A 12,041-nucleotide genomic window follows, 5' to 3' on the forward strand; every position below is an offset into this window, starting at 1 on the left:
CAAAACACGTATGTACAGAATCTGTACTCTTTATAATTAACAAAGTTACAAATAATATAATGAGATTAAAATACAAATTCACAATTTAAGAAAATTTTGTCAGGTTTAAAAACACTGAGTTAGTTATTCAAATTTAAATTAGTCACAAGTAAAAAGGCCAAAGTATCTTAAATCATATTCAGAAGTAAAAGGTAAATTTTTAAAATTGACAGAATAGAACTTACTTTTAACTACTGAGTAGTTTTTATTTCTGGCCAATGGTTCCAATTTTTACAATTTTATATATTTACTTGACAAACAAAATACAGTAGTCTTATACTCAATCCGAAATGTATTACACTTCACTTGGCTTGTAACAATTTACCTTCAATTTCATTGGAGATGGACGAGGTCTCTTTTTTACTTCTATCCAAGGTTGTGAGTCCAAGTCAGGCAAACTGGTAGACAGACCTCTAGATATTGCTTGGAGATTACTCGTTTCAGTATTTTTCTTTGGGTTCAGTGGACTTCCAAATCTTGGAGAATTTGGGGCAGACTCTAAAATTTTAAGTTGGTACTTAGTTAAAATAATGGCTTTCTTACTTATAAAACACCTTATTTTTCTTTATTTGGGTTTTTTTTTTTCACAAAAACATGATAAATCAAATCTCAATTATAATCTTCCCAAGGACTTTCAAACCCGAAAAGCTTGTATGATGTATTCAAGTAAAGCCAATGAATAACAGATAAAAGCAATGTCACCAACTCTTACACAGATCACATTCATTCAAACTTCTGAATATCAATTGAGTCACTAATTGTGACAATACATCTATTTAGGGGTCAATTCCGTATGCAATCTTAAAATCTATTAATTATATATAATGAAATTATGGAACCTTGAATGCTACTAAGCCACAGACTAAATGTGTCTTTTATAGAAGGCAAAATCAGTCCTTCAGTGTTCTGCTATGATCTATAGTAAGCCATTATTCCTACTTTTCACATTTCCTTTGCTTAATGAGGTTTAACCGAATGCAGTGTGCCCACTTAGCTCATACTGAATACTGTTTATAAAGAGTAGCATGTCACATCATTAAAGTGCACTGCTCTGGCAATAAAATGTAAAACATTTTATGTTTTTTATTTATTTTGAGAGAGAGTACACAAATGGGGGAAAGGAGGGTGGGGGCGGGGGGGGGGGAGGGGGGAGAATGCCAAGCAGGCTTCACACTGTCAGTGCAGAGCCAGATGCAGGGTTTGATCCCACAAACTGTGAGATCATCACTTGGGCCGAAATCATGAGTTGGATGCTAAACTGACTGATCACCCAGGTGCCCCTAAAACATTTAAAAACTCTGTTGGAATTAAAAATGCCTTTCTCCACACTATCTTTTAATCAGAATAATTACATGCTCTATAAATAAATTCCTAATTGATTCCTTTATCAATCTTTTTTTAAAGTCAAAGAATACTTGTTTAAAGTTATAATGCAATATGTACTTGAGTCATACAAAAATTTTAAGTACTAATTTAAACTCTAAAATTCTAAACATCATTTTAGTCCTGAAAGCCAATTACTTGAAAATACTGCAAAGTTGAATATTACATGGAGAAAGCTGAAATAAATGAACACCAACAATCTTTTTTTTTTTACTAAATGAAAATGCAAAGGCACACTCCAGGACTTTGGATTTGAGAAGAATATTCCAAGATTTTACTTCATCTACTACATGTTAGAGTTATTATCCTCTCCAAGAATGCATAGTTAGATCCAGGATTCAAATGCCAGATTACTATATTACTTTTTTTAAATGTATATTCCTTCATAACGGAAAAGGCTCTAAAACTGCATTGTCTAGTATGTAGCCACCAGCCAAGCCACATGGAGCTACTGAGCACTTGAAACATGGCCACTCCTAAAATGTGCTCAGGATAAGTGTAAGGTACATACCAGATTTCAAAGTCTTGGTACAAACAAATTTAAAAAGGTAGAATGGATCCATAATTTTTATATTAACAATATTTAGGTATATTAAAATATTTAAAATGTTATTAAAATTAATTTCATTTGTTTTGTAGCTTTTTAGGCTATTAAAATTATTAGGATTACATGTGTGGCTAACATTCTATTTCGATTAGACACTGCTGCTTTACAATTTTCTAAATTAATGGTATATGTATCATTAATTGATCCACAAAGGTAGTACAAGTGAAATGCTAGGTTTGGGCTGCAAGTAAAAAGTTATAGGAATGGGAAAATACTTAACGGCAGAGAACCCTATTCCTAACACTATAAATCATCTATGTTCAATGCAGTGACTAAATCTTTAAAAATAGACTAAGAACCACCATCCTAGCAACTGAGAATTAACTAAATTACTATGCACAGTTCATGTATAAATGATTAGAACAGCACCTGGCACATGGTAGGGAAATCAGTAACTACTATTTTTAACATAGAAATTTAATCTTAAACACCTACTTAAGTTTATTATATAATAATTTCTAAATGCTCTCTAAACTTGAATGTTTCTACCACGAGTCAAGTGTTTCACTATATCCATAACACATGTGCTTATAAATTAAATGACATTAAAATAAAGAATTTGGGTAAGACAAGAAAAATCCAGATTTTTTAAAGGAAGTATTCATCTTATAATTACCTACACATATGCTCTATGTGATGTTTTCTTTTATAAAGATTTCAAACCTTATATGTATAAATTTTAAGGGTTAATGGTAAAGCCCTCATCTTCCAAAAACAAATGAGTGAATATTACTTAGATGACTTGACATTAAACTTGCTTACAGATAAAAAAAAAAGAAATTAGACACATACTTCGACACCTATAGGTTCTAACTTGTGAGAACATAGAAAAAAAAATGATCTTTGCTGCCTTCATTAATTGAAAATTGTCAACCTGACTCTCCAGAGATAAATCACCATACATATCCCATGATATCTATCTAGTTTGACTTATGCACCCTGAATCTGGGTCATTATATAGATTGCTCTAAAAGGATTATATACTTTGCATGTGGCACATTCAGGAATACTTATGCAATTTTTCAAAGGAAATCTCACAGCTTATTAAAAAATCATTAGGGATCTTCCTACACATTTTTCAAAAAACCAAAAACAACATCAAAAAACCCCAAGAAGGTCAGGTACCCGATACTCTCAATTTTGATGAATGAAATCCTTTTACTTAAGAGCTGATAGTGTAATACTATATCCAAAGAACTGCAAAACCTAAATTTTTAAATTAACATCTTACCATTCCCATAATCAACTTTTTCTGGTGCATTGAGGTCCTCTGTTCAGTGCAAAGGTGAACTCATGTTACACAATTCAACCTCCATAGAGGGAAAAATAGAAATTTTAATTTCTTTGATGAAAAAAAACCAAAAATGTTTAAATATCTTACCATATAAATCCCTCTGAAAGTATACATCAACAGTTACGTTTTTGAAACTTAAGATCGTCTCATTAGAGATAAAAAGGATATGGATAAAAGTTTCTTTACTTATAGGCACAGATAAATACAATCTACATTTCCTATCCTATATCCATTTCAAATTTTTGGTGACATATACTTTGTATTGAAATTGAGACTTTCTCATCAGAAGGTGATTATTAAGGTCAGAAATCTGAGGATTCATGGGAAAAGGTTGAATTTACATATTTATTCCTATGATGTCATGTGAATCAGCATAACTCTAAGAACATTCTGTCTTCCTATATGCCTTCATTATCCATCTAGTTAATGATGTATAATTTAAAGAACCTAAAAATTTTGACATACAAATACAGTGATTTATTTTAGGGAAGATGTATGTGAGATGTAAATGAGTGTATATTTAAAAAACACAAAAATGTACAAGACGTAATTTTATTCTTGTAATTTTATTAATAATGCATAAATGGTTAAATGAACAGGCATCACCAACTTGACTGACCTATCTTAGCTACCTGTGGAAAAAGTATATTCTATTTCTATCTAACTCACCTAATGCCTGTTCATAAGCAGATTAAAAATGTCATCTTGGACCCCAGATTTACACAATAAATTAATCTAACTTACACAATCAGACATTATGTCTTTTTTAAGAAAACCTAAAAATTGTCACTTTTCTTCAACTTTTAAAACATCTGCCCAAGTTTCTTGCTTGGCAAGGTTTAGAGGCACAGAGGGCTAACAACCAAAGAAACACTAAATAAAAATATCTGTGAGACTGTCCATCAGTACTTTATTGATGGCAGGTCTCATATACTCGTGTATAAAAAATACATTTTGAAGAGTTTAGAAAAAAATATTCTTGTTCATTTCTCAAATGTTTTATCCCTCAGTGTCCACATTAATACATCTTACAGTCCATGTGAAATATTATGACAGCATGTGAGTTGTAGACTGCACACTATACTAAAGGGCAAATCAAATAGCAAAGGACCTAACAATCTAGGAAATGCCACTCAAGCCTATTTCTGCTTTATTGATCTGGACACAGATACAAAAGTCTGGGAGGAAAAGACAGAATCTTGCAATAATTCCAGAATGATAATTAACTTTCCCACCGTAAATAAAAGTAGCACATGCAGCCCAGGCTAATTACACACAAATGGTGGCTCCTATAAAAACAACAGCAGTCCTCTGGTCTGTCTCTCATCATCATCACAAAGGTGTTTATCTCCATTGTAGTGGTGGCCCAACCTCCTCCACAAGGAGTTGGGAGTAGACATTCTTGCATAGAAGTAAGTCTGGTCGCTTTCATTTCTGCAGCACGATTTGCTCCAATGTTTATAATATTTCAGTGAGTCACCTATTCCTCTGCATATTCCGATCAAATGACATCCAAGAGCATCAGTAGATCATCACCCTGACTGAAAAAAGTTTAAGCACACATTTTTTCCCAAGAGGGAATGTCTTAAAAATGATCCAGGAAAAAATTCTTAATATTAAAGCAGTTTTTGGAAATTCTAATTACCATCAATTCTTTAATCAATAACCTTAATAATTCCATAACAGTACCCCAATTCTGCTTTCGAATATAGATCATCCTGTCTTTACAAGACGGGACTGAAGCACACAGGTAACAACATTAAAGTCAAGCCCACTCTTGAGTATAAGACTTTTAAACTATTTCAATCCTATTAGACTACTCCAATCTTAGAAGAGGAAAACTGGCACAATATATCTATAATCATTTAGTAAAACTAAGAAGATGGACAGAAATTCCACACAGGACAAAGTACACAAGAATAGAGCAGAAATTTACCCATAATTCTTAAATCTCTATTTAATTTATGGTTCTGTGAGGGGATAATATGAATAGAATTGAGAGCATCAAAAATCATTCAGTTACCTTTAATTTTCCTATTGAATCTAAATAAACCTTTTGAAAGGATAGGTAAATTGAAGCAAATAGCCCACCATTACACTGCTTGCTCTAGAAGAAAAGCTGTTACCTGTATGTGAACAAAAAGCTTGGCCTGGTACAAACTCTGGGCAATCAATCAGTTGAGAGAAGTCTGTCTGTGGCACAGTACGTGGAGGAGGGCCTGGAATTGGCCATTTTTCCGGCTCTATCTTTTTTCTCATTTTCTCATCCACAATTTCCACTTCTGTGCTATCTTTCAATGCCTATAAATAGGTATTTTCAGATACTAGAGAACTTTCATTCAAAATACTTAAATTGCATATCCTATAGTTCTAATTACCTAAAAAAAATTTTAAATCTGAAATTAGTAGATATTATACAGAGTAAATGTTTTTAAGAGCATCCACAAATTAACTACTTAGAACAAATTTCTAAATCATTTGCCCCTGTGATAGGTAACAGATATCCTGATACAATATGCAGCAGATAATTTGGTTTTCACAACAGAGTAGGCATTTAAGGATTATTATGTCAACTAGAAGCAAACTACTTTTATGGCAATTAGCTTTATTGTCAATTTTTTTCTCTCATATTTCTTTTTATCCTACCTTAATATCACCAAATAAAATTTAGGCATTATTTTAATGACTACCACCATTAATTAAATTATAAAAAAACACACATATACATTCCTCACAATACCCCATAAGGTACATAGATGAGGAAACTGAGGCTCAAAGAAATAAAGTAACTTCATAAAGATTATACACTAAGTATGAGGCAATACAAGGACTCACATAATTTATTAGCTACCCACCACCAAAGGTCTTAGCCACTAAGCCAAAGTGCTTTGCAAAAATACACATGCTGTAATTTAACGGTAAAATAAAACTAGAACAAAATTTCCTCAAAATAAAATACTTACTGATCTGAATTTTATCTGAAATTCAAAGGTACTCACCTTTTAAAAATTAAATGAGAAAAAATACAAATATATAAAAACTAAATATATATACTTGTTATTTTATAAAAGTTATAACTTGCTATATTTTAGTTGGAGAACATATGTGTACAACTTTTTATACCTGTATGCCTTTAGTATACTACTTACTTTTCAAGTTACATTTTCCATAACTGGACAGTACTTTAAAATTAGTATTACAAATTATTTAAAAACAAACTCTTTTGATGGGAATCAGGATACTCTCTGAAAAAAATAGAGAGTCTGAAACACAGAATAAAGGAAATAAGGAAGAAGCCTAAAATAAAAAGTTTGAATTGGTGATATCTATATTTTTTTCCTAACATTTTCCCAGTTTTGTCTACTGAACATTCTAGAAGCAATGACACCCTGGTAGTAAACTGTAGTACAGTATACTCAGCATCCAGATCCTGCAACAACATGGATGAATTTCAAAAACTATAAATGAAAGAGTCAGGAGACAGAAGAATTCCATTTACACAAATGTGTACAAATAAAGACTAATCTATCCTGATACAATAAGAAAAGTAGTTTGGGATGGAGCAGAGGGTTGGTAGGGGAGGACTGACTGTGACTGGAAAGACCATTAAGTAAGTTTTTAGAGTAATGGGCTATATCCTTTTGGGGGCAGGCTTACACAATTCCAAAACTCAAAATAAATACCTAAGACCTCTGCATTTTACAGCATGCTATTTATACCTGAATTAAAAACAAAAACAAAAACCTTGAGGGGTGCCTGGATGGCTCAGTTAAGCGTCCGACTTCAGCTCAGGTCATGATCTTGTGGTTTGTGAGTTCAAGCCCCGCATCGGGCTCTGTGCTGACAGCTCAGAGCCTGGAGCCTGCTTCAGATTCTGTGTCTCTCCATCTCTCGGGCCCTCCCCTGCTCATGCTCTGTGTCTCTCTGTCTCTCAATAATAAGTAAACGTTAAAAAGAAAATAATTAAAAAAAAAAAACAAACCTTGAAACTTTCTTAATGGTTTAAATTTTTCAAAACAATGTTTGGAAAAAGACTGCCAATAGTGTTGGTAGAATGTGGAGCAAGTGAAACTCTCAACGGTGGTAGTTTTAATTGGTTCATTAATTTGGAAAAAATGCTTAGCAGTATCTTCAAAAGCTAAGTGTGTGTGTGTGTGTGTGTGTGTGTGTGTGTGTGTGTATACACCCATCATTTCACAAGAAAGTAAGTACATATGTCCATCAAAAAATACATACAATAATGTTCACAACAGTACCACAGATTCAAACTGTAAAGAACCCAGGTATCTACAAACAGGAGCATGGAAAAGTACATTGTATTATATTCATACAAGGAAATACTAACCTAAAATGGATAGTGAACAACCGCTACACACCAACAACATGGATAAATCTCACAGAAATGGTAACTATAAGTCAGATACAAAAAAATATACACACCTCTGATTATGTGAAGTTAAAAAACAAATGAGAGAACTCTAAAGAAGTAATTACCTTCGAGAAGAGCATAGTAGTACAGGTTAGGAGGGGACACAAGGCAGCTGCCTGGGATGTTGAAAATGTTCTATATCTTAATCTGGGTATTGGTTACACAACTATATTCATAGGGAAAAGTAATCTATAATCCTATGATTTATAACATACAGTGTATAAATTATGCCTCAATTCAAAAGAAAAAATCTGAGGGGAAAAAAACCCAAAGTTCTTTATATACAACTATTGAGTAATCTTCCAATATACACTGTTTTTAGAAAGAAAGGCATAACAATATATGTATGTAGTATAACATGAACTATCTCAAGAGAATTAATAAACAGAAAAGAAGTAACAATGATAGTCACCAAGAAAGATTTAACTAACTCACTGTTGGAGAAACATGGGAAGGAAGAAATTCTTCACTACATAACCTTTGATTCTTGAATCACAGGGAATTTATTCCCTATTGAAAAAAAAGCTCAAGAAGAACATAAAGAGACCAGAAGTTGTGATTTAGATTTAACATCAGACAAAAATTATGTTTTACACAAAATTAAGGAAAAGATCTAGACAAGAGTTTTAATAAAGCCAAACCATGTTTATCCTGAACTCGTAAACAATGAGTTAAAGTGTACAGTTAACATTTCTAGACACCTGAAGCTTTTTCTAGTAATGTTGGTGCTTTTTTTTTTAAAGATTATTTATTTTTAGAGAAAGAGAGAACACGAACATAAGTGGGGGAGGGGCAGAGAGAGGAAGAATCCCAAGCAGGCTCTGCACAGTCAATGCACAGAGCCCAAGGTGGGGCTTGAACTCACAAAACCATGAGATCATAACCTGAGCCAAAATCAAGAGTTGGGACGCTCAACCCACTGAGCCACCTAGGCACCCCTGGTCCTTTTCTTAATGGTATCTATTATTATGAATAACTACCAATGTTAGAATACATAGATAATGTATTCCTAGTTCCTGGTCCTATGCCTGGTATCAAGAGTAAAGATTTTCATGTGTGAAGACTTAGAGATAAGACACCAGCACACATTCTGAGGAACCATAGTCAGCCAATTTTGAAAACAAGGTTTCAGATAAGAGTAGTAGGCATAGTTCTAAGGACTTCACAAATACTGTATTAATTACTTCCCTTAAGCCCTTATACTCTATAATACTTTAAGTATTATTTGCCCTCTTTTAACAATGAGAAAACAAGCATGAAGGGGTTAAATAACTTGAATAGAATTACAGAACTGATTAGCTAAAGTTCCAGGATTAATTGGATTAAGGAAAAAAAAAAAAAAAAAAAAAGGAAGACACAAATAGACCTCAGCTGTGGAGCAAGAATCAAGAATGCAGTAACCTGGATCTACCATATGATTCAGTAATTCCAATTACTGGATATACCCCCAAAAAATAAAAACAGGATTCTAAAGAGATATCTGCATGCTCATGTTTATTGCAGCATTATTCACAGTAGCTAAGATATGGAAACAATTTAAATACTCATCAATAGATGAACGGATAAAGAGGATGTGATATATATATCTATATATCGATATATACAGATAGATAGATATCAGAATGTTATTCAGCCTAGAGAAAGGACACCCTGCCACTTGCAACAACATGGATGGACCTTGAGCATATTATGCTAAATGAGATAAGTGAGACAGAAAGACAAGTACTACATGATATCACTTATATGTGGAATCTAAAAACATGAAACTTTAAATAAAAAAAAGAATAAAATAGTGTTTACCAGGAAACAGTGGGTGGGGGAGATAAGACTGATGTTTAAGGGCACAAACTTGCAATGAGTAGTAAATAATTGACAGAGATTTCATGCACAGTATGAGGACTATAGACAAGAATACTGTACTATAATTATGTACATGATATGTACATTATGATAAATATCACTACAACAGTAATCATATTATAATATTCATGTATCAAAGTAAAAAAAAAAAGTACAGTAAGCTGAAAATGAATGGGAGTAAACAGACTCAGTAAGATAGGCTGTGTAGAAAACTTCAACCAGGGGTGCCTGGATGGCCCAGTCAGTTGAGCCTTGATTTCTGCCCAGGTCACGATCCTGGGGTTGAGGGACAGAGCCCTGAATCGGGCTCCACGCAGAGCATGGAGCCTACTTGAGATGTTCTCTCTCTCTCTTTCTCTCTCTCCCTCTCTCTCTGTCCCTCTCCCCTGCTCATGTGCTCTTTATGTCTCTCCAAAATAAAACTAAAAAAACAAAAACAAAAAAACAAAGGAAAACCTCAACTAGGGCAGATAGGGGTGTGAGCTCAAGTATATTTTACCTCTTTTGATCGTTCTTTTCAAGAATGAAAAAATTTGAGCGTATTAAGCTACATATAGCAAAAAGTTGATAGAAAGTAAATGAAAATCCAAAAACAGGAATGAACAGAAGGACATCCTTGAAAACTAACAAGAGCAGTAAATCATTATTTAAGGCTTACTGTTTGTGCCAGATACTGTCATCACACATTTCATCTCTAGGACTACCCTATGAAGTAGGTAGTGTTAGGATTTCTACTTTATAGAAGTCTCAGGACATTACCCAAGGTCACAGAGCTACAAGGATGTGCATGCAGATTGTCAAGTCCATGCTCTAAATTACTATGTTTATATTGCAAAACCCAATGAAATCTTACATTCTTAACAGATAAAGGACAATTTTTCCCACTTAACAGATAAAGGACAACTTTTCCATTCATTACAGCAGGAAAGGTGCATAATGAATATTAAATGAATGCAGATCTATACTGTTCTAAATCACTGTGCTTATGTATTTCTGTATTTCAATAATAGCAGTATTTCTGTATTTCAATAATAGCAGTATTTCTTTCTCTATCAATAATTGTAACCATAACAGTAATGCCAAAGTTCTTTTAAATATTCCTTCCCTTCTACTACATCTTCTACTAGAAGATGTAAGGAAGCAGGTAATCAATAACTTGAAAATTATGCTTGAGGGTTTATTGGGAATACCAATAGACCAAAAAAACATACCATAATAAAATTACAACCAGATTCCTACAAAGTACAGAGAGTCGGGGAAATTAGTCACAACTTCATTGAAAATGACAGCTGGGGCGCCTGGGTGGCACAGTCGGTTAAGCGTCCGACTTCAGCCAGGTCACGATCTCACAGTCCATGAGTTCGAGCCCCGCGTCAGGCTCTGGGCTGATGGCTCAGAGCCTAGAGCCTGTTTCCGATTCTGTGTCTCCCTCTCTCTCTGTCCCTCCCCCGTTCATGCTCTGTCTCTCTCTGTCCCAAAAATAAATAAACGTTGAAAAAAAAATTAAAAAAAAAAAAAGAAAATGACAGCTAAAATAGATCTTTGCTATTAGCACGGACAATGGAAGTACTTAATAAACTCATTCTACTACAAATATTATATTTTTATGAATACTAAGCTTTGCAGGAAAAAACAGTTCTTAAAATTACAAAGAAACTTTAAATAGTATTTATTAATAAATGCAACAATGACATTGTTTGAGGTAACTTCTTTCATAAAACAAAGACTCATTAATTACATGTCAACAAATAAATCGCTAGTGTATATTGTTTTGAAATATTGACTCTTCCTGTAACTAGTTTTTAAAACATGGAGCACACATGCTCAAAACAAATTGCTAAAAAAGTCAAAGAAATCTGTTAAGAAAATTAAAAGATGAGGGACACTTGGGTGGCTCAGTTAAGCATCCAACTTCAGCTCAGGTCATTATCTCATGGTTCATGAGTTCTAGCCCCTCATCAGGCTCGCTGCTGCCAGCACAGAGCCTGCTTCGGATTCTCTGTCTCTCTCTCTACCCCTCCCTGGCTCACGCTCCCTCTCTCTCAAACACAAACATAAAAAAAAAAAAAGAAAAGAAAAAGAAAATGAAAACATGAGCCAAAGACTGGGGAAAAAAAATCTGTAAAATACACACAAAGCACTTGTATCCACAATAAAGAACTCTTACAATAAAAAGAATAAAATAAAAACCCTCCAATAAAAATAGGCAAAATATCTGACCAGACATTTCAACAAATAAGATACACTGCTGGTAAATACACACATAAAAAGATGCTCAACATCATTAGTCATTAGGGAAATGCAAATTAAAGCCACAATAAAAAACCACTACATATCTATTATTCAAAAAACTGACAATATCAAGTCTTTCAAAATTGTAGCCAAAGGGCAAATTTGATTATACCTATGTAGGCAACAGAAAAACAAAA

General features: G+C 33.4%; 1 protein-coding gene across 14 annotated transcripts in view; it reads right to left on the reverse strand.

The window, feature by feature from the left end:
• The window catches only part of LARP1B (La ribonucleoprotein 1B), a 128,215-nt gene that overhangs the window by 88,998 nt on the left and 27,176 nt on the right, over positions 1 to 12,041 (reverse strand). For 12 of the 14 annotated variants that reach the window (XM_042983923.1, XM_042983924.1, XM_042983921.1 and 9 more), the window contains 2 exons: positions 5,450 to 5,624; positions 365 to 537 (listed from right to left, as the gene is read on the reverse strand). In XM_042983923.1, coding sequence (XP_042839857.1) covers positions 365 to 537; positions 5,450 to 5,624 — 348 coding nt within the window. Of the gene's footprint in view, positions 1 to 364; positions 538 to 3,260; positions 3,340 to 4,447; positions 4,865 to 5,449; positions 5,625 to 12,041 lie in introns of those variants that run through there. The other 2 variants (XR_001511292.2, XM_015541902.2) reach the window with 2 other exon arrangements.

This window comes from Panthera tigris, chromosome B1, assembly GCF_018350195.1.
Source record: "Panthera tigris isolate Pti1 chromosome B1, P.tigris_Pti1_mat1.1, whole genome shotgun sequence".
Classification (NCBI taxonomy): domain Eukaryota; kingdom Metazoa; phylum Chordata; class Mammalia; order Carnivora; family Felidae; genus Panthera; species Panthera tigris.